We start from the raw sequence: 23838 nt of genomic DNA on the forward strand, positions 1-23838 counted from the left end.
TTCATTTTTCAGGGACTTATCAGACTGCCTAGTATATAAGTAGAAAAATGGGATGTGTGAGGAGGAACAAGGGAGGAAAGAGAGTTTTTATGGGTTTAGATTTTGTGCTTGTAGCGGTTTTGTGTGTAGAGTTTGCACGAGTGGGTTTAGCACGTCTACGGTTTATAGATTTCAAAGGTGTAGAGCAAAAAGAGTTGAAAAGATGTTTAAAAAGAGGGGAAGGGGAAATTTGTGGGTCTAGGGTGTTGTGGGTTTAGAGTTTCTGGGTTTATGGGTCTGTGGTTATGTGGCTTGTTGACTTTTTAATTTCGAGAATGACAATAATGTGGATTTGAGCTGTATCAGGCTTTTGCGTATGGAAAAATCGATTTGCCGCCATTTTTCACGACTGAAGGAAAATCCTAACTTGCTGGAGATAAATGCTCCACGGTTTCGAATTCACCAGCAAAAATACATACAGGACGTGTAACTTTCTTCTGGTCAATTATTTTTTCGATTGGGGGTCCTGTGTTATGAAAGAAAAAAATTAAAAAGTGAATAATTCTATAAATCAAGTAATTATTGAATATTGCCCTGCTAATGCCATATTAGACATCTGTAGCAATTTCGATCTGACTTCTACAGGATTCTTTCAACAAAATTTTCGTAAAGTTGTAAGATGCTAATTTTTCTCGCAAACATATATTTCTATATATCGAAGTCGGCAGATACCAGTAAATAAAATGCGCGCTCGCTTGTACGGGGATACCGTCGTCTTAGAGCAGTATTTATTATAATGCCAAACTCTTATAAACCTTGCGCTTTGGGTATAAATGTCATTCAAACAATTTTAATATAAATCCAAAAAAATAATGATCGTAATAACGGACGAAGACAGAGACCATCTTCTCCGATTGTAAAACATAATTGTAAACATTGCACTCTCGAAGCCACCTGTACCCAAAAGAAATAACATTTCACATTAAAATAATGTCAAATTAAACTTACCTTAGTGGTCACTTAAACATTTATAATTTTAACGGACCTTAGCGTCATCACTTTTATTGCAAATAAAAGTTAAAAAAATTTCTACGAAAATGCCAGACTTCGAATAAAAGAAAAGTTTAAACCATCAAGATAGGAACTCACCCCTATACCATCCTATGAATCAATTTGTATTGATCCGGAATATGATAGGTTAACTCCGGAAGAACGATCAATTATAACTAAAGAACTGAAAATGGAAAAAAGAAAGGCCAGGTGAGTAAGTGCACACATTGTACATTTCACCTTAACTTCTCGAAACCCAGACAAGTCTTTTAGAAAAACTCGAAAGAAAGCAAACTAGTTTAATGGGATTAAGAGAAAGAGTAAACACGCCCACGCTGTTAGATTGAAGAATTTTTAAAACGCTCGAATGATCTAAACAACAAAATAAGCGAAATTGAAAATACCACAGATGAAAAAATCCGTAATGTCGCTAAAACATGAAATGAAAATATGTGTGAATTAATAACTATAGAAGATAGGCCAATCATGCTTCATTCCTACAAACCTTAATAGTTTAAAAATTTGCCACTACCTAAATTCTCCCTTAAATTAAATGAATGCCCGATGAGAAATTTATGCGAATTAGAACGATACATAAAAACTACTGATTTTAAATCTGATTTTCCACATCTAATTTACGCAAGTTTAATGGGAATGGCCCAAGAATGACGGAGTTTAGTAAAAGAGGAATATTTGGATCATTAAAAAAAAAGTTCATAAAACAATTATGGGATGAAAATATTCGCAGAAAAATAGAAATTTTCTGATAATACGGATACCACGACAATCGGGGAAATTCGACCGTTGTCCAACACGCGATAAAAATAATCTCAAATGCTAAAGATTTAATTCCCCCACCTCCTGAATCGGATGTAGTTTATCAACTATCCAGGCATTTTAGCGAAGAGGTAAAAAATGCCATTCTTATGGGTAAGGTAGAAACTTATTGCGATCTTTTAGACGTACTTGAAACTTTTGATCAAGCAGGCGGTTTAAACCGAAATAATTATTACGCGAGACATACTGATCAATCTAGCAATTCGATGATACCATGGCTTGCTTATGAAAATTCAAGATACTCAAGACCAACAGGCAATAGTTACGATGTACAAGACACTCGGGATAGCCCCACAAACTGCGAAAAACCGAAAGGCGACAACTGGTACCGGGCTAGAAATTCAAAGCAGATCCCACTAGAACATCCAGTAAGAAATCGCAACGGCGATTGGAAAGGCGTGCCAGAATTAACTGGTCTTGGATCTCATAGATGGGTCGAAGGGGGCAACATACCCAGCAATGAAACCCACGAATAATTAAACGCAAATCCTATCGATCGAGAGTTGGATCCTTAAAAAGATTTTCCGTTCCAATTTTCGCGCGGAAACGTGCAAAACGGTATTTATCGATTTAATGATAGTAACAAAAATACTACCGAGTTTGGAGGTGCTCATTAACCTCAAAACACAAACAGGTTCTATAAAAAATCACCTTCCGAAAATAAACATGTTCTTTTCCTCGAATCTATCGTGAATGAAAACGAATCAGTAGCGAAAACGAATTTTCAAAATACCATAATTATAATGAAGTACCTTCGTAAAGTAGATCAGCTCCGTGTTATCTACGAACGTAACAATAGTAAGTGACACGAGCACAAATACAAATAAAAACAAAGAATTTAATAAGATACGCGAAGAACTTCTCAAAGAAGATGCAACTTAAGAACTAAAAAAAAATAAAATACCCAATAATAAATTGTACGGTTGAAAGAAAAAACGAAGACTCAATCCAAACTTTAAGTGTACGTAACCATGAAAACCAATTAACCATACAACTACAAATTGAACCGGAAAAACATGATGATAAAAGTGATATTTCTAAAATAGGTGAAGGCACGTATTCTCTGCACGAAACAGAAAATTGTATTTGATTCAAAAGCGATACTAAAGTACCTGATTCTCTTGACGAACTTTTTTTTTCCTCCGATGAGGATATTACTCTATGTTTAGACAAATACACGAAACCAAGCACCGAGTATAAGATCAGGTTTTTAAAACTAATTTTCTCTTGCCACGATGCCTTTTTGCTCACTAGCCAGTTCAGCAAGACATGTACATGAGTAAACTAAAATTAATTTATGAAAAATGATACCCTCGCCGCAACATATCCATTTCCAAATAAGGTCAAAAACGCTTGCGCAGACAACAGATAATAATGAAATATGTCAAGTCATACTACTATCGAAAATATTCAATTCTAATGGCTCGCAGAGAAGAAATGGCCAAGCACATTGCTTACAAGGTAAAATACGTCTTCAGGATAGTAATTTCCTGCAACGAAATGAGTGCCTTTCTCGAGTACAGTTACATGATAGCACGCAAAACAATCGCGCTTAAATGTAATAACTAATCACAAAAACAAACAAAACAAAAATTATAAAATAGAATATAAAGCAAGCGAGGATTAAATTTTTTTCTTTTATTCTCTGTTTATCTTTTATTATTTGCTTTTCAAGTAAAAACCTTCCTTTGATGCTATTAAAAAAATAAATAAAAAAGTGATTACTTATCACACAAAAGAAAAATTCTGAAACGAATTTTATGCCTGAAGACAACAACAATTTTTTAATCTACTTTTCTACAATAAGTATCATGCGAAATCGCTATGCTCAAACATATTTATCAGTCCAAACTTAAAGCACTGAACAAATTAATTTCCACGCGCATTTAGGCAAAAAGTGCAGTACTTACTTTCAACTCCTCTTATATTGTTTTTTCAATTGAAACTTCACGTAGCTCGCTTTCAAATAGCTAGAGGGGGCAGGTTTAACGCTCAATTATCACGTTTCTGCGCACTAGCTTCTTAAAAAGCTACCCAGTCTAAGACCCAATTTAAAGTGAGGGCAGGTGAGGAGTTCCATCGTGGAGAAACGTAGTGTATCGCAAATCGTTGAGAAAGCGATAGAATTTGCCGACATAGTAAGTAATATGCGACAAGCTCTTGTAAGTTCGCCAAAAGCAGCGGAGTAGCACTGATAGCACTGGATTGGGAACCTACTGGTTACCAGAGGGGCTAGTTGTAATAGCCACTCCTGATGAGAAATCTTGTTCTTTCTTCTGATGCGTCGGTAGAGCACCAGCTCTCAGGGAAGGACTGCTGTTCTTCCTCATAGCTGCACTGTTATGTTTTCCGAATGTTTATGCGCTTACCAAGAATTAGACCGCATTTTAAACTCATTCAGAAATTAGACTTAAATGTCCATGAATGAGTACTATATTTTTTTTTGGGCACCTCTTTCCTTTCTCGATATGAAAGAGGCTCATTGAGATAAACGCTTTATTTTTTTATTTAATTCTTGAACACCGTAAATTCTATTATAAGTATAAATGATTTAAATCCAGTGTTCCAAAGAAGAATAAAAATTATTCGATTGTTTAATTTGAGATTCATTTATGGGCAGTTATCTGCCTAATAAAAAAATGAAATTATAAGCTGTTGTATCTTGCTAGGAGATTTTGTATGCATTTCTTTTAAGTAAATGCAAGTAGGGAAAAGGTGATTCTGCTCAAATAGAATCACCTATTGCGTCACGGACATGATGATGAAAAATTGTGATTTCTCATATATCATTAAAGATTGGGTTTCGAACCCAGACTCACAATATTGAATGCTCCATGTGACACAATATATTTTGCCACTTGAAGATTGAAGAAGGGTATACGATTTTACTACAGGAACAATAACTCTTCAACTCTTGTAAGAATTTTAACATTTACAATATTACTGCAAATATTAACCGATTTTAATGAATATTATGTTGACTTTCTTCTAATTATATTAATAATTTCAGTTAATTTAAATTCAATTAAGCCATGTTTTGGCTTCCGTTTCCGGTACCGATCGCGAAAGAACTCTTTTTGTCAAGTGGTGTATTTTTGGCTTTGGTAAAGGAAATAAGGGTGAGTGAATGCAGAAAAGGCAAAAAGTGCGGAGATCGAGTGTAAAGGAAGAAGGTTGAGTGAAGGCAAAGGTGTGAAGGGTGAAAGGCAGTGGTTTCAAGTGAAAATTTGGAGAATGTGAAGTTTTTGAGGTTCGGAGTGAAAAAATAGTAGCTTGGGGGGCAAAAGTTAGGAAATAAAGGCGGGAAACATCACGGAGCTTTGGGTAAGGTAGAATGCCGACGACGCGAAGTCCACAAACTGACGACAGAGGGCAGCAGTTACTGGACGATCGCACAGATCAGAAAACCGTAGTGGCTGCAACAGCTGACGTTGCTGAAAGCATTGGAAGTGGGGGGATGGATGACGTTGATTGCAGTGACAGCAGCGGTGATGAAAGTGCCGAGAAGTCGACCCGGGTGGGGAGGGTAGCGGACTCATGTAAGGGCAAGCAACGCGGAAGGCCCTCCAATTAACAGCACCTTAACAAACTAGGCAACGCGGGTTCGAACAGAAGTCTGGACGAATGGCAAAAAAAGCAAGCGCGACTAGCACTGAAGGGGAGGAAAAAAGGAAAAGAGTGGCTGGGGAAGATGAGGTAGAAAGGGACCAGCAAACAAGAGAGCTAGAATGAAAAGGAAAACACCAGAGAGAGATTGGGGGGATGGGAGGATGTTTTAAAAATTAGAGGCTCTCATTAAAGTGTTTAGAGAAGAAACAAGAAAGAATCTGGACGACATGAATAGGAATATGAATAGGCAGGGAAACGATGCAAGGGGGGGAAGTGAAAAAGATCAAAGAAAAATGGGAAGAATGGGATAAACGTTGGAAGGAGGAGAAAGACAAGGTTTGGGGTAAACTAGAGAGCATTGAGAACAGAGAGAGAGAGAGGTTGACAAACAGAGATCTAGTGAAATAATTCAGTTGGAAGAACGGGTAACATAGTAGTTAAGGGATTAAAAGTAGCGAGTGAAACAGGAGAAGTGAAAATAACAAATCTTTTGCGATATATTAGAGAACAGGTAAGGGTAGAAGGAGTCAAGAGAATAGGAGGGACAACGGAAGGAAAAGAAGGAATGTTTCTAGTAAAAGTGGGGAGTGAGGAGGAGAAAAAGAAAATTATGAAAGGATTAAAAAAAAATTATTGAGAGGAAGAAGGGAAAGAATTGAAGAAGATCTGACATGGAGGGAGAGGAAAAGGAGATGGCAAATAGAGTAGAGGGCTTGGGTAGAGAGAAAAGGGGCCATATGGTGTGGATAGGGAGAGACAGGTTATGGATAAATGGGGAGAAATGGTGCTCGGATGAAGAATAAGAAGCATTGAGGAAACAAGAAAAAGTCTTGCGATAGGTAGGGGGAAGGGAGACGAAAAAGAGTCTAGGAAGAGAGAAACGTGAAAATAGCTTTTGGAATGTGACAGGTGTGAATAATAAGAATAAAGGATGATAGGAGGAGTTAGGAAAGTGGGATGTGATTATGATGAGTGAAACTTGGACAGATGAGAAGAATTGGAAGGGAAAAAAACAGTTGTTACCGAAAGGTTATGTATGGACGATGCAAGAAGCAAGAGAAGAACACGTTAAAGAGAAAGGGATGGGCGGCATGGTGTCAGGGGTGAAAAATGAATTAGCAGTAAAAGGAAGAAAAGATGGGGACATGGAGGAAAAGGATGGAACAATGATAAGAAAAATTATAATTAGGAAAGTAGAAATAGCGGTCGTGTGTGTGTACAGAAGAAGAGGGGAAGAGGAAGGCTGGAGAGTAATAAGGAGGTGGATAGAGGAAAAAAAGGAAGAATTGGTTTTAATAGGAGGGTACTTAATTGCATGGACTGGCGAACAAGGGGGAGGGTTATAGGATGAAGAAAAGGAGGCATTTGTAAGAACCTCCAAACACAGAGAGACGGACAGTGAGAGGAGGAAGTTACTAGACATGGTAGGAGAAACGGGATGGTTTATATGCAATGGCAATATGAAAGGAGGTGAGGAATCGGAGATCACATTCATAGGAAAGGGAGCAACAGTAACAGACTACATCTTGGCTGAAGAAAGAATCCGGCATATGATAGGGAGTATGAAGGTAGGGAATGAGATAGGGTCGGAGCACTTCCCGGTCATAGTTACACTAAGAGGCGTCAGTAAGCGCGACAGGGGGAGGAAGGAAAAAGGGTGCCAAAGAAACACGAGAATGGGAACCTGAGGGGTAGATAAATTAATAGAGTTTAAACAAAATATGGAAAAGGAGAAGGTTAGGTATGAAAATGAGGAGGAAATAGACTCTTTAATTGAAAGGTTGAAGAGGTACATCAAAAAGGTAAAGGATGAGCTGGGTACTAATGAAGAAAGAGTAGGGAGAAAGAGAAGCTGGTGGGACGAGGAATGCTGGGGGGGGGGTAAAGAGAGAATGAAAGAGTGTATTAGCAAATGGAGAAGAGGGCAAATGGAGAAGGAGGAGTATAGCAAGAGGAAAAAAGAACATGACAAGATGCTGGAAATAAAAAGACAAAGTGGGAAGAAAGAATATAAAGCAGTAGTAGAAATACCGATCAAAGAAGGTAGGGTGTGGGATGTGATAAATAGGGATAAATTGAAAAGAAAGGGCGTTAACGGAGAAATGTAAATGGAGGAATCGATGGATTATTTCAAGGATCTATCAGTGGGAGAGCAAAATAAGATCAGAGGGGAAAAGTGTAGGATAGTCCAAGGAGAAATGGAGGAAGGGAACGAGATAACAAGAGAAGAAGTGGATGAGGCAATAAATAGGTTAAAAAGAAACAAGGCGATGGGATGGAGAACGAAGCGATGAAGTTTGGAGGAGAAGGGATTAGGGATGGGATGTGGAAGATCTGCAACAAGGTATGGAAAGGGGAAGGTTGGCCGGAAAAGTGGACGACGGGACTGGTGGTACCGCTTGTAAAGAAAGGCGAAGGAAAGAAGGTAGAGGAATACAGATGGATCACTCTCATGTCAGTCGGCTATAAAATATATGCAGAAATCTTAAGAAAAAGGTTGGAGAGTCAGGTAAAACAAAAAGAAAGTATCCCACATAATCAGAGGGGATTTAGAAAAGGGATGGGGACTATAGACAACATCCGTGTACTTAACTATTTAGTTAACAGAAATTTGGGGAGAAAGAAAGGAAAACCAGTCGCTTTGTTCGTAGATTTCATAGCAGCGTTTGACTCAGTGAACAGAAAAGTGCTATGGCAGGCAATGAAGGAGAGGGTTGTAGACGAAAAGTTGGTGGAGAGAATAAAGGAAATTTTTACTGAAATCAGGATTAGGGTGAAAATAGGAAAGAAAAAAGGGCAGGTTTTCTGGACAGGCCGAGGTCTAAGGCCCGGGTGCCCGTTGAGTTCGTTACTAATTACTATCCTATTGGCAGACTTAGAGGAGAAGCTAAAGGAGAAAGGGAAAGTAGGAACGGTCTTGGGTAATAGCAAACGGTATTCTCTAGCATACGCGGACGATGTAGAAAGAGCAAAATAAATTACGTTTGGATATTGAACGGACAAAAAGTGGAAATTGTGGAGGAGTTCTGTTACCGAGGTTTTTGGTTTGAGGTAGAAGGAGGAAACGAGCTGCAGGTGAGAAAAAGAATTGAATGTGCGAGTGAAGTAATAGGCTAAGTATGGGGTATAGGAAAGAGAAGGTTCAAGAACGATTGGAGAATGAGGGTCTGGTTGTTTGTTGCGTTGGTGTGGGCGGCGTTGTGTTATGGTGTGGAGATCTGGGGATGGAAGGAACATAGGAAAGTAGAGAGTATGCATGAGCGATCCCTGAGGTGGGTAATGGGGGTTAGCTGGAGTTGCCCAGGATATATGTTAAAAGAAGAGTTAGGAAGAGAAAATATGGTTACTAGACAAATTAAGAGAGCCTGAAGGTTTGAAAAGAAGCTAAAAAGGGGAGATGGAATTAGAATTGCGCAAGCATGTTTCGGCGAAATTCGGTACAAGGAAGCGAGAGGTAATGTGGGAAATTCCAAATGGGAGGAAGAAAGGAGAAAAATGAGAAGGGTGTGTAATATTCGAGAAGGGGTTATGGAGTGGCAGGACATAGAGTTAGAGCTATTGGTTAAACAAGGAGAAAAGTAATGGACAAAGATTATAGATTTGAGGTACAATAGATGGTATATGATGGTCAAAGGGTTGACGGAATCAGAATATCTGCAAGAAATAAAAATGGAAGAAAAATTGAGTAGGGTTGTACGGTTCAGAATGGGAGAAGGAGTGAGAGCATGCAGATATTGGATGGATGAAGAGGAGAATTTATACAGAGTATGCGGATACGAAATGGAGTCTTGGGCACATGTATTAAAGAAATGTGCAGGAGAGAAAGAGGGACTGTTGAGTGTGGATGAGTGTGTAAGATGGATCTTGGATGGTAGTGGACAGGGAGTGATGTGGATGAAGAAATTGGAAGAAGTAACGGAAAGCAAGGGAGCAGGGCAGAGCCAAACGGGTGATCCTGAAAAGGGACAGTAAAAAACGAAAATTGTTTTCAATATCGTGGAAAATGAATTTTTTCATGGTAAGAGGAAACGGAAGCCCTGGAAGCTCGCTCATTTTAGGAATTAATATCACTAGTGTTACTATTGTTTATCCTGCGTAATGCGAAAGAGTAGAATAGAAGTAGTAGGTAAGTTAGTCTAAGGATGGAATTGTAAATATATGTACAGGGAGCGAAGGCCCTCAAACCCGTAAAAGCGAGAGATTAAATACATACAATTAAGCCATGTTTTCATACTTTTAATTTTTGTAACCGGCCGTAATCTCACAAAAATGAAAGGGTCATTGAGCAAAATAAAAATAATTTTTCAAGAAAACCGTCTCTTAACGCCAAAAGAGAATAGTATGGAGATGAAGTATGCAACAAATTAGATAAAAATAGTCAAGCTTTCAAACTCAAAATCAAATACCGAAAATCTATTTTAATAAACCCGCGTAAGAGAAAAACAATGTAATTATGATGTTTCAGCCAGGGACACCTAATCCTACGGTACATCTTTATGTTGCTGATCTTGCTGATCCAAAAAATATTCATACGAAGGCAGTCAAGCCGCCATCACTCATCCTCGAGCATGTGTGAGTTTATTTATCGAAATAAGTAGTTATTAGTCTTTTCCAAACTACTATTGCAACTGATGGCCGTAACAATCTATTTCAGAGATTATTACTTTACAACAGCTTCTTGGATTTCATTAACAGAAGTGTGCATAACATGGACAACACGTCAACAAAATATTTCTATTATATCAGTTTGTAAAAGCCCGCTTTGGTACTGTCAGGTTAGTCATCTGTATACTATAAATTTTTACAAAATTTCTTCACATATATAATTATTATTGAATTATTGAAACCATTTATATTTATTTTAATATTGCATAAATTAAGTGTTATATCCTTACATTTTTAAATAATATACACTGTCCATTAATTCTATCACCGTTCATAATTAAGAATATTTTTAAAGATTACTCCATTTTTCATTAGGAAATACAAAGGATAGAAAGTGAAGGTAAAGGTTGGGTCGACACTCCTGCTGAAGCACCCATATTCTCATCTAATGGAAGTAGTTACGTCACAATTTCTCCTGTCCGAAGTGGGTCTTCGGGATTCTACAAACATATAGTCTGGGTAAATGTCCTCAAAAAACAAGTAGTACCTTTAACACATGGGAAGTTTGAGGTTGTCAAGATACTTGCATGGCAACAAAACAATGAAACAATGTGAGTTAAAAAAAAATTTTGTCAGCAGTCACAATATATGGTTTTGTAATTTTTATAATAAAAAACGGGTTACGCCTGAATTCACGTGAAGCTAACACCGTCATATCCTTAACTTCAAAACTGCTTCATTGATCAATATCAGTTTTCATTCGAAATTAAGGGTTTATTTAGGATTTCCAATCTATGCTAGCCTAGGGTGGTCCAAAAAACGCTTTTCGAGCTACAGGACAAGACACTCCCTAAAAGTTTCTATTTCTAGCGAAAGAAAATCCGCTTTTTTTGAAATGCGCATATTAACAAGTGCCACCGGGCACTTTAGAATCCCATTTAATTAACATGGGGAAATTTTGAATATTCGAAAACTTTAACGTATCTTCGAGGGTTTCATGAAAACTTGAAAAGTTTTTCAGGGATTTAAGAGGAGTGTCTACAAAATATAATTATATTTACCATGACTTTTTAATAATTTTCAATTGTTTATACAAACATAAATTATTTAAACAATGATGTATTCCCTAAAAGTGTAAAAAATAATTTATTTTCTGATTGAAATGCAATATTTTGTCATTGTTTGGAGTAGTAATTTTTTCTAAAAACATTATTAAATTTTTCAAACAATTAACTATTATTTATTTTCTAAATTTCTGAAAATTGAGACACAGATGTTCACTTTTTTCAAATTGGCATCCTATGCTTCTTTTTGTTAAATAATTACATAATTTTAATACATTTCTTCTACTGTTTAACAAATTTTTATTTGTATAAACAATATTGATTTGCTCAAGCAGTTTTTTTCGATAAATAAAAAAATGAAATCAAATAGAAGACATACAATTATGTTTCTGACTGTACAGTGTAAATAAAAAATACATTTACCACTTTTTAATTTTTCAAACAAATGAAATTTGTTCTACGACTATAGATTATAGATTATAGATTATAGGTAATAGAGCACGGACGAAGTCAAGTTTCTGATGTAATGAGGATTTCATAAATTAATTTAATTTATAAAGTTTATAAAACGCTGCAGATGACAAAAGTCGCTTCTAAATACTTTCTTAGAACTACTATCTATCACTCGACAGGTTTTTAGTACATTGGTTCCAGATGGTCTATAAAGCTTTTTACAATGCGACAGGCGTTTTATAAGGCCATTTTCTGAGCTGCTACCAATATCCTACTGGCTCCTAAGCGTGCAAGATGTATATTGCGTCTGGCATGCGCATTTCTTGTAGCCGAAATCACAATAGGATGAATAGATGCATGTTTCACATTCCTTCATATTTTATTTACGTCATGCCTCAGCTTACTGTATTTATGGATCTTGGTTGTACAAGTTTCTCGGGAATTCCGGTTAAGTGGACAGCCATTATCAGTGGCATACACTTTTCCAACTTTTTCTTTCTCTTCTCACAATATTGGGTCACTTGGGTCAGACATAAAAATCCGTCTGCATAATAATCTCCTAATATAAGATTTAAATCATCGTTTTCTAAGACTGGCACTGGAATATATCAATAAAAAGGCATTCATTTTGTTGAGATCCTAGGTTATAAACAAGTTGTAGATTTTCAATATCCACCACATCAATAAGTCTGTGCGTGAATTCTCTCTGAGCCATAACGCGACAACCTTTAGTGATATGCTCAATAGAGTAATTGGTATCCCCACATAGCCAGCACCGGTCAGCCACCAGTCATCGTAGATAGCTTTTCGTCTGCGCTGCGTTTCTAATTCCTCTAAGGCTTCTGCCCTAACATTTAAGGCTTCCTCTGAAAAAAATGCAATTGCTTGAAACTTACATATTTACTGGACATCTAGAAAGACACCAGCCTATTTATGTCATGGTAGAACTACACTTTTAATTATCAAATTACTTCGGTGCATTCAGTACTTCGTTATTTTTTACGAGAATGGTTCTGTGAAATGTTTCAAGGTCCATGTTCGACCATTTGATAAGCTCAAGAGAGTACCTGAATATAGGGATTGCATAGGTGTTGATTACTCTTGTCTTCCTTGCCTAGTTGAGTAAACTTTTCATACCCAATCTGATTCTTGTAGTAAAAACAGTATTAAGGTTTTCTTAACTATCGTATACTAAATACTCTTAGATTCGCGAATATGCGAGTAGTTACGTGACTCGCCCTTAGCCATTTCGTCCATGTCAACCTCGTGTTCATTCTCTCGCACTACAGAACCTAAGTTTTTAATGATTGAATGCACTATTCTGCATGTATTTAGTGCGAACTACATGCGGATATCATTGGAAAACTATTTAGTGACATGCATCACTTGCTGCAGTTTGTAGTAGGAACTCGCGTATAGCTGCAGGTAAAGGAGATGGTTTAATTGATAACCATCCACATTATCATGTGTTTTCAATCCATGAGACATGCTATTTACTGTTTTACTCAATCATTTCAACGCTTAACAGAATCATAATACACTGAAGAAGTCTCCTTGAAAGATATCCGTCGTAATGCATATTAATCTAATTATCTTTTGTTGTCCATAATTAAAATGGCTAAATTTTTAGGACATTAAAGAAACAGTCATTCTCGTTGCAGTGAGAATATACTTCATCCGCAATCATAGCTACAAGGTATTTATGAATTATTGGCAGACGGTCAGAATTTAGATGGATTTTCAGTGTCTTGTTTTTTATGCATCATATACGTAGTACCTTAAGGGATAAAGCCTGGCAGATCAGATCTAGGTGCTCGATGCAACATGTCCGGACCTAGAGCTATATAGTTACTTTCCCTCTTAAAACTGCTGAAACATATGATTCTGCGATGATAGCTAGCTCCATAGAACTTCCGTGGCTCATACGATAGCGCGTCAGGCTTCCGTGCAGGCGGACTGATGATCGGTCCCTGAGCCGTGTAACAGGAATGTCAAAGGATCTTCTATCCTCCCCAGTATTCTACTTCTATAAGTGGAGACCCCTTACCACTACTTCCCTTGTACGGGGGAGTCAGCCTGTTTCGTACCTTAAGCTGTAGGTCCTCTCAAAAGAGGCTGGTTACGTTTCAAGGGAGAGGCCCCATATCGTGTGGACTAGCCTTGGCGGTCGAATTTGATTTTGAGAAGACTCCAAAATAAACCAGCAATCTACTAGCGCTCATGGCCTCTCCACATTGCGAAGTGGGTGGGGGTCACTTTGACCGTTACAGAATAGGACGTCATTTACTGTGCGATTGGTATGCCTGGCACCTGAGTGATATATTCTTAGAACTTTTGCAACAACGAAACCCACCGAGATCCAAAAGCACTCGACGAAGGTGGCCAATTTCGGATTACTGCTTTGAGAATAAACACGGGTATGCCACAATAGGCTCTGTAACTTGAGCACCTGAGGGGACCTCGCGGGCCTCCCACCCACATTACAACTAATGAACTAACTGCTTAGTTTGCGGAAGGCAGGATAGTTGAAGGTGAAACTTTAACCTCCGGATACGTTTTTAGAGCTATCAATCTTATTAGCAAGCTTAATAGCTATAAAAATTATTATTGCTATTCTTATCTTTTTATGTGAGTTGTTGTAGGCTCCGGAAGCTACTATCAGGTTTACAGCAAACAAGTTCGCCGCCACCGAAGTATGCACGCCATCGACTCCTCCTGTCCTAGAAGATAAACAATTGTGAGAAATTTAACCGAGAAGACATCGTACAAGAATGTTTTTGGAGTCCAGTCTCTAGACACGTATGACCTTACGCGACAAACGGGGCAGATGAAGGTGAAGCTTTTACCTTCAGAACTTTTTCGACAGCTACCAATCCTTGTTTGAATGTTATAAGGAAAGGTCTTGACGGATCAGATGAAGTGATTCCAGAAGAAAAGAAGTGCTTGATATTTAGCACTTTTATCCTTCTCCTTTTCTGGGATATTACCATGGGTTATAGCCGCGCGCCGCGTACTGTCATTACCGATCAACAATGGTCTGAAATAGAAATTAACTGTTCACAGTTGCCCACAGGTCGAAATATTTAGGACTAGATTTTTCAAAATAATTTTCGTTTTTGATTTTTTAATTTTCTTCATAGAGCCACAATATATAAACGAATAAAGGGACAAAATTAGCCATTGCAGCCGTGTGAATTTTTATCTCAAGAAAAAATGCAGGAAGAAACTCAATATGAGTTTAAATTATTGCATCTGCACTTGTGCCACGTCCCGAGCTACGGACAAGCGTAAGTCAGAAAAGGGTTACATACTCGTAGAGGGAGGAGAGTGTGCTGATTATGTCAGGCTGGCAAGACCTCAGCAATTCTTTCTTGTAGGTACGTTTGTCACTTATTAGCTCTATGAAAACTGCGTCAAAACACTTATTAGAAATAACAGAACTATATTTAATATAGTAGATGATTTATTATAAAGATGGTAAATAAGATAAAGAGCTACATAAATATAAACTTACATGTAGCTGCCTTTGGTCAGAAGGGCAAGAGAGGTGTTTCATTAACCATTTCGAACGTATAAACTTCAGAGTTTATTCGCGATAGGTTTCCTTTACGATAGAAATCGAAGGGAATTTATTACAAGGCTTTAACATAATAACCATTATGAATTTAAACTTTAAAGTTCGTTGCTTAATCAGAGCGTTTCTTCGATCACAATGAGTTAAAAGTCGTGATTTTGTCAAAATAATTCGTTATTCATAGATAAAGTGAACAGTATACCTGCTTGATACATAAAGACATTTGGCAGGGATGTTTCTGGAGTTTATATAAGAAAAGCTTTTTTAAAAAGTCATGTACGAGTAACACAAGTGAATCCTGGCACGCGCAGGGCGAAAGTGAATCATGGTACACGCAATGAAAAAGTGAATCATTTCACGTTTGATACATGAACCCGCGAGACGTTATTCGATAAGCGCGACTCTCGTTATTACATGCGGTGACTGTTTGTACTTCGATTTCCGTGGCGGACTGCGATCGCGCGTCTCCTTTTTAGACCCTCCATAAACAATTATAATAATTAGAATAGAATAATTATGTTAGGTGCTACTTATCTATATCTGTCGGAGAAGGAGGCACTAGGAGTGCTGGTAGGCTAGATGAGGGGAGTGAGGAAAGGCATGAGGGAGAACTTGAGAATTAAAGATGAGAAATGGGAACAAAGATATGAAAAAGCTAAGGCAGAAAGTAGAAAGATTAAGCAGGGAGGCGGTATCAGTAAGGAAGGAAAAATATATTAAAGTGAAGCAGATGGAAAAGGAGATTAAGATGTATAAGGAAAGGGCGGGAAAAGGCAAGTAAGTAGTGTGAGGGATCTCGCAAATTAAAGGATAGGGGAGGATGTGGAGCGTCGAGAACAGGGTGAAGTCAATAAGAAAAGCAATTAATTAAATATAAAAGGGTTTATTTAAACTGAACTTACAGTCGGTTGACTCCAAGAGTCGTAAAATCTCACAACCCCAAACCGGGCGGCGAAGCCAAGAGCGAGCGAGTGATAAGGTTGAAATCGGAGTAGTCGGAGGTGTTTCCACAAGGGAGCTGAGATCCGGTAGAAGCGCGTGGCTTCGTGGCGAGTTGTAACGTCAGGAAATCAAGGGATTGCGAAATGGTGAACGAGGTACCATCTACCTTAACGTGCAGTGAGCACCAGACTGAAGACAACTCGCCTTCGGGGCAAGTTTACGCTTATATGGACCGGGGGTGTCGTTCGTCACTCCTAATCAGGAGCCCACGGGGCCGTACGATAACGGGGTACTTAACTTTGTTACAACCTCCCCCCCTCCGTCCGGGATGAGGTTTATTCCTTAAGGATTACCTCGCACCTTTCCAATTCCAGGTCAAATGTGAAACCGTCTTCTTCATCGGAAACGTCTATTTGTAAATAGAAATCATCTTCCCGTTTTTCCTCATTGTTTCGTTTTTCCTCGTCTTCCATATTATTTTCTATAATTGTCCCTTCTTCCTTCTTGAATGCGATTTTAATAATTTCTTTGAATTCCTGATTTATCTCGATACAACCTCCTTTTATATGTCTGGTTCGGGTCGAATCCGGAACAGTTTGGTAGTTTTTAATCCGGTTCGATATTTCATCGCAATAGGTGTCATGAAAAATATAGGTCTCCCTAGGAACCATCCTCTCACAATGCCTGCACTGCCACATTTGCATGTCTTCTATCTTCTTCTTATTAGCTGGAACCTAATTTAAAATATCCTATTTTTTAAACAAAAATAAAAAACAAAATTTTTATTCTTTTCTGGATATTTTTTTTCTCATTTTATTTCAAAAACATGTAAAATCTAGAGTTTTTTTCAATATATTTTTTCAAAATTTTCTGTTTTATCGATTCCTATGAGTATCCTTTTAAGATTCTGCTTAACTTATATCTAAATTTTACTTTTATTTTTAATTTTAAATCAATCTTGACCTCTTATAGCCGTAATTATTTTTTCTAATTATATATTTTACTTTGTAAAATTCGTTTCTTCAAAACAAAACTTACTAGAATCTATATCTGTGGTGTATATAACGAGTAAAACGATGTTTTCTTTTGTGTTTGTAGAGGGAGAGCCAAAAAATATATATTAATTTTTCTGTAATCTGTGTAAAAAAGACATATAAATTATTTTATTTTACTCCCTTCTACATAATCTTTTTCTCTTTTACTAATTAATTATTCTTCTTCTTCATCCATTCTTCCTCCTGCTTCTTCATCCTCTCCTCGAATTCTTTTATTTTTCGTTCTATTTCCTTCCTTTTTTCTTTCTCTTCTTCTTTCCTCCATGCTAACATTCCTTCCCAATCTATAGCTGATAGTTGCCCCCTTTTTAATCTTTCAGTGGCTACTATCAGTTGCACTCTCTGGTTGTGTTTCTTTTGCTCATACCTCGTTCTAGCATTTTCGACGTCCCGTCCTTCCTCTCTATCTCCTCGTGCTATCTTTCTTAATTCCACTTCTCGTATCTTCCTTATTTCCTCTTTCATTGCTTTTTCTACTTCTTGTTTCTTTCTTTTTTTCTTCTGCTTCCCATCTTGCCTGCTTCTGCTCCGCAGTTTCGCTGAGAGGAGGTTGATTTTGAAGCAAACTCCATGCTCCACAAATGTGATTTTGAAATTGCTCCCTTCCGAACAACTGCGCATGACAGTCCCGGCATTTTAATATTAAGCTTTGGTTCATCTCTCTGTAAATAAATGTTTTTCTGTTTCTCGATCTATTTTTGGTGTATGTGTTAGTGTCATTTTTTGTCAATGTCAGTAGTGTTAAAAAATTAAATCATTCACCTGTATGCCATTTCAAAGAAAAATTTGAATGAAAGTCTACTCTTTACTGATAAATTTTTTTATATCTTTTACGTATCTTTTCAAAATTTTGGTTCAGTTTCTGAGCTATTCCTTCCCCTTTATTTGACAATGTTTTATTGCTTTTTAGTACTCGCTCGCCAATTTCAAACGCTATAGGTCTACTTCTTAGATTATAATACCTAGATTGCGTATCATTTGCGATCTCTGAATTTTTAATTATCTCTTCTCTGATCATTTTTAATGTGTTAATTCTATCTGACCATTTTTCTGACTCTTGAAATTCTATGTCGTTTTTTCCGTCTAAATCTTTATTCAAAGCTTGTATGGGTTGAAGTTCTCTACCTAAATTCAAAAAAGCTGTTGTAAACCTGTAGACGAATGTTTACTAGTATTTAACGCAAATTGCAGATCATTTAAATTTTCATCCCATGTTTTTTTTTTTCTAAATACGCTTTAATTGCTGTTTTAATTGACCTATTACATCTTTCTGTGGGATTTGCTTGTGCATGATATTTAGGAGTTTTCGAGTGTCTAAAGCCAAAAGTTTTGGTTAAATTAATTATTGACTTGTTTACATATTCTTTTCCATTATCTGTAAGCAAATTTCAAGGTGTTCCCGATTTAGAAATTTTACGCTTATGAAATTCTTTTTCAACGGTAGACGATCATTTATTTTTTACTGGAATAATTTCTACCCATTTTGTGAACATATCAACAAAAACCAAAATGTATTGATTTCTCGATTTTGTCATTGGTAATGGACCCATCATGTCAGATGCTACTACCGTCCATGGTTCTTCTATTATTCGCTCACCCATCAAACCTATCGGATTGTTTACTTTTGGTTTTATTCTCTGACAAATATTGCATTCTTTCACATATTTTAACGTTTCAGAATACATTCCGGGCCAAAAATAATTTTCAGAAATTTTCGCATTCGTTTTTTCCATACCTGAGTGACCTGCTTGTTTAATTTCATGATTTTCAATCAAAACTTGTTCTTGCAATTCTTTCGTTATTGTTAATTTCCACGGGTCGCTGTCTAAATTTAAGCTTGATTTTAGAGGGTCGGGTCTATAAAAATATAATTGATTATCGCGTATTCGCCAATTAGGATTTTTCTCTGGTTTATTTTTTACATGAATCATTTTATTTTTATACCAGTTATCTTCAATTTCTTTCAAATTGTTTTCCCTCGATTCTATTGTGCTGGCTAAAATACTTGAGACTTTTACGTGATTTTCATTTGACCTTTATAAAGCATATTTACGTCCATCTCCATTCAGACCTCTACTCGCAAACGCTATTACATAATTTTCGTCGTTTATTGTTTGTGTTAAAACAGCTCCTAATCCTATGTCACTAGCATCAATTTCAAGTTGGAATGGGGTTTCAAAATCAGGGCAGGCTAAAATTGGTGCCGTCTTTAGTAAGAGTTTTATTGTCATGAAAGCCTGTTCCTGTTTGTCAGACTATTCCCACTTTACTTCCTTTTTTAATAACTTTTGTAATGGTTCCATAATTTCTGCTAATTTAGGGATAAATTTCCTATACCATGAAGCCATTCCTATAAATTTTTGAAGTTGTTTAATTGTTTTTGGCCTTGCAAAATTTAAAACTGGTTCGATTTTTTGTTCATCAACTTGTAATCCCTTTTTATTCACTTTGAAACCCAAATATTTTATTTCCGGACATCCAAATTCGCATTTATCCAAACCTATTGTTAAACCTGCATTTTTAATTTTATCTAAAACAATTTGCAAGTATTTGAAATGTTCTTCAAAATTTTTTGAGACTATAATTATATCATCGAGATAACAGAATACATGCGGCTTTAGTTCTGGTGTTATTATTCTGTCCATCAGGCGCTGGAATGTAGAAGGAGCATTTGTTAATCAAAATGGCATCCTCTTAAACTGATACATTCCTTTGCCCGGAACAATAAAAACTGTTATCGGTTTAGATTCCTCGTCCAACGGTATTTGATGATATGCTGAACGAAGATCTATTTTTGACATGTATTTTGCTGATCTCAGTGTGTCTAATATTTCAGAGATTATCGGAATTGGATAAAAATCTTTTTCAGTGATTTTATTTACTTTTCTAAAATCCAAACAAAATTTATATTTTCCATTCGGCTTTTTTATTATTACTCCTCCTACTACTCCTACTACTCCTCCTACAAGGCCCTTGAAGTGCTTTTTCCACTCTTTCATTCCTATTTCTTCATTTATACCCTTCCTTTCTCCCTTTCCCCTATTTATCACTTCCCATTTCTTCCCTTCTTTTACCGCCTTGTCTAACCTCTGCCATATACCTCTCTTTCTCCTTCTGCCATTTCTCCTTTAACAATCTTTCGTGCTCCCTCTTTCTTTTGTTGAGTTCTCCTTTTTCCAATTCCCCTGTTCTCCATTTCCTTACACTCTCCTTCATCCTCTCTTTGCCTTCCTGCATTCATCGTCCCACCAGCCTCTCATAACCCCTTCTTCTTTTTTTCTTGGTCTCACGTCTTCCCTTGCCTTATCTATAGCTCCTTTAAATTCTTCTCGCAGTGTGTCAACTCCTTCCTCTTCCCGACTCCCTATCTCCTCGTTTTCTATTTTTTCTCTAAATTCTCTCATTGTCGCGATTACCGGAAAGTGTTCTGAGCCTATCACGTTGCCCACTTCCATTCTAACTATCAGCCTCCTTATTCCTTCTTCTGCCAGAATGTAATCTATTAGGCTGTCGCCTGTACCCGCGTACGTATATTCACCTTCTTCATCTCCTCTTGCATTGCCGTTACAAATGAACCATCCCATATCTCCAGTAGCCTCCCACCCTCCTGACCCGCTTCCTTTTGTTTCTATTTTCTTATAAATACCTCCTTTTCTCTATCCCATACATCTCCCCCTTGTTCCCCGGTCCATGCATTCAAATTCCCTCCTATTAGGACTAGCCTCTCTTCTTTCTCCTCTATCCATTTTCTTATTGTTCTTAATCCTCCCTCTTCTCCTTTTCTTCTGTACACGCATACTACATCCACAATGACTTTCCTAATTTTATTCTTCTAACCATTGTTCCTTCCTTTTTTTCTATATACTCTCTCTTTTCTTCCTCTACCACCAGTTGCTGTCTTACCCCTGACACCATACCACCTATTCTCTCTCCCTTTCACGTGCTTCTTTCTTGCTGCTCACATCTTCCACTCATATGCTTCCGGTAATACTCTTTTCAAGCATTTCCACTCTTTCTCATCCAACCAAGTCGCAATCATCATAATCACATTTCATTTCTGCACTTCTTCCCAAAATCCTTTGTTCTTGTTTTTTAGTCCTGACACGTTCCAGAATGCTACTTGCACGTCGCTCTTTTTGTGCTTATCTGCTTTATTCCTTTCATTCAGATCCTCTTGCCTTTTTACCCCCCCCCCCCCTCCCCGAATCTTTCATTCCCTTTTCATGCACTTTGTCCCCTTCATTCACTATCCGTTTCCTACCCTGCCTCAGTTCTTCTACCTTATCGTTCCAAATCCATATCTCTCCGTTAACTTATATCCTATCTCTGCCAATTCTTACCCTATTTCCTTTACACACCTTAGTCCATGCCTTTCACTCGATTAGCCACTTTCTTCTTCTTTCCCGCCACGTCAGATCTTCTTCGATTCTTTCATTTTTCCCTTTCGACAACTTCTTTTTCTCCATAACTTCATATTTCGAGGCATCCTAACGATAGGATGCCAACGCACCCGATCGACTAGATGATACTGAACCAAAAATATAAATAATAAAAAGCTAACCAAGAAGTAAGAACTAGAAAGTTTTAGATCGCGAAATTAGACAAGATAGAGCTAGAAGTTGGCCAAAACTAGAAGATGCTCGCTCGCTCCATCAAAACATTAAAGTGCTATCTCGAGCGAGCAAAAAATGAAGGTGCCACTTCTCGCTTATAATCTAAACGCGAGAAGTGGCAACCTTCATGCTTTCCTCGCCCGAGATAGAACTTTCATGAATTAATGAAGCGAGTGAGCACCTTTTAGTTTTGGCGAACTTCTAGCCTCATCTTGCTCAATTACGCGAGCAAGACTTTCTAGCGCTAACTTCTCGATTAGTTTTTTATTGCTTTTATTTTTGTTTAAGTACCGTCAAGTCGCGTCGCGCGCGTTGGCACCCTGCCGTTAGGACGCCTCGATTTGTTCTGCTCACTCCACATGTTCACTAAAAAACATACATTCTTTGCCCTCTTTATTTGCTTCTAGTCTTCTTATCCCTTCCACTCTGACTTGCGCGCCGATAAGTCTCATCACCTTCCTAATCTCTTCCTCTGCCCTTTCACTGTCCACGTTCAAATCCTTCACAATTATGTTCCTTTTCCTTTTCACTTTCTCCTCCCCTTCCATTCTTCTTTCAACCTCAATCAGTCTGAAGCGCCACCTTTCATTTTGCTCCTGCTTGACCACCTCACATTCTCTCACGTCTTCTATACTTCCTTTCTCTCCCACCTTAGACTCATTCCTTAGTTCTAATTTGCTCATTCTCTCTTCTAAAAGTTTCATGTCCTTTTTCCAAACATCCTCATTCTCTCTCTCTCTGCCTATTTTCTATACTTTCCAATTTATTCCATACCTTTTCTTTCTCTCCTTTCCATAATTGATCCCATTCTTCCCGCTGTTGTCTCACTTTTCTTACCTCGTATTTTACCTCTTCCCCTTGTCCCTTCATATCAGTTAGTCTTCCGCATATCCCATCTAATCTTTAGTAAGTCTCCTCTTTAAATCCTTTAATAAGGGCTTCTAAATTTACGAACATATCTCCTTCATCCCTATTTCTCTCTGGCGTTCTTTTTTTTAACCTTTTCTAAGTCATTACTCCTCTCTGCTTCTTCTCCCACCCGCTCTCTTTTTCTTTTATCATCCCCCGTCTTTTCCCCTACGCTATTGACGCTCTCGCTGCTAATCGCGCTCGCCGACTGTTGCCACCTATACAAAAAATCGCGCGACCACGAGCTTCCCGATTTCGATCCAAGCCTTTCTAAATTAGTGGGCCTCCTGCGCCTATGCCCACTTCCTCGTCTCGATTCTGCCATTGCTATGGGATGAAAAGGCGTAGAGAACGTCTCATCTGCACTTCCCTCACTTCTTGCCTCGTCTACGCCGCTACCTTCTCTCTCTTTGCTATCGATATCCCTATTTGTTTCACTCTTCTCACTCAACTCGCTCTGCCTTCTTCTGAAATCACGTTGTGGACTGCGCATAACCGACATGACTCTACCCTGTTAACTGAAATTTAGCCTCACCTCCTCCTCCTCCCTTGTCACTTTCTATCCACCCCAGAATTTTAAAAACTCTTTCCAAAAACTTGACATCCTACACTGATTTCTTCTGACAATTTATATCTATTTAACTCCTTCTGCCTTAATACCCTTCGAACTTCTACATGCTGCCAAGAAACGCAGTATATCACCCAAGCGAACGTAACCTCAAAATCAACTTTCGTCCATTTCTTTATTTTCCGTTTAAATTTTAACTTTCTATCACTCCCTTGATTCACACTTGCACTTTCACGCCAGCACTCTTACTCACCAAACCCTCACCATACTTACTCAATTTTTCACTTCTCCTCAGCCAAAAGTATGTTTGCTTTTCCTTTTAACCTTCCGGTTTATATTGTTTTTGGTCATTATTTCTTGTGATATAGATTTTAAATTAAGGGCCTCCTTGTACGGGACAACCTTTTTTCTACCTAAAATTTTAATTTTCATCTATTATTAATTATTTTGTTTATAAATATTATCCACATTCTTTGTAGGTTTTTTACAGACTTTATAGATCAAAACCCCAAGGACGACCGCCTTCTGCGTTTTCCCCGCAATTGTTTTATCATTTTGTTGAAGCGCAGGTATGCTTTTC

At 37.6% G+C, this 23838-nt stretch overlaps 1 protein-coding gene across 1 annotated transcript in view; it reads left to right on the plus strand.

Annotated features, from left to right (window-relative positions):
- LOC117178714 (inactive dipeptidyl peptidase 10) overlaps window positions 1-23838 on the plus strand; it is a 1065008-nt gene that overhangs the window by 678831 nt on the left and 362339 nt on the right. The window contains exons 7-9 of the mRNA XM_033370143.1: window positions 9941-10047; window positions 10130-10250; window positions 10456-10691. Coding sequence (XP_033226034.1) covers window positions 9941-10047; window positions 10130-10250; window positions 10456-10691 — 464 coding nt within the window. The remainder of the gene's footprint in view (window positions 1-9940; window positions 10048-10129; window positions 10251-10455; window positions 10692-23838) is intronic.

Source organism: Belonocnema kinseyi, chromosome 8, assembly GCF_010883055.1.
Source record: "Belonocnema kinseyi isolate 2016_QV_RU_SX_M_011 chromosome 8, B_treatae_v1, whole genome shotgun sequence".
NCBI classification, from domain to species: Eukaryota; Metazoa; Arthropoda; class Insecta; order Hymenoptera; family Cynipidae; genus Belonocnema; species Belonocnema kinseyi.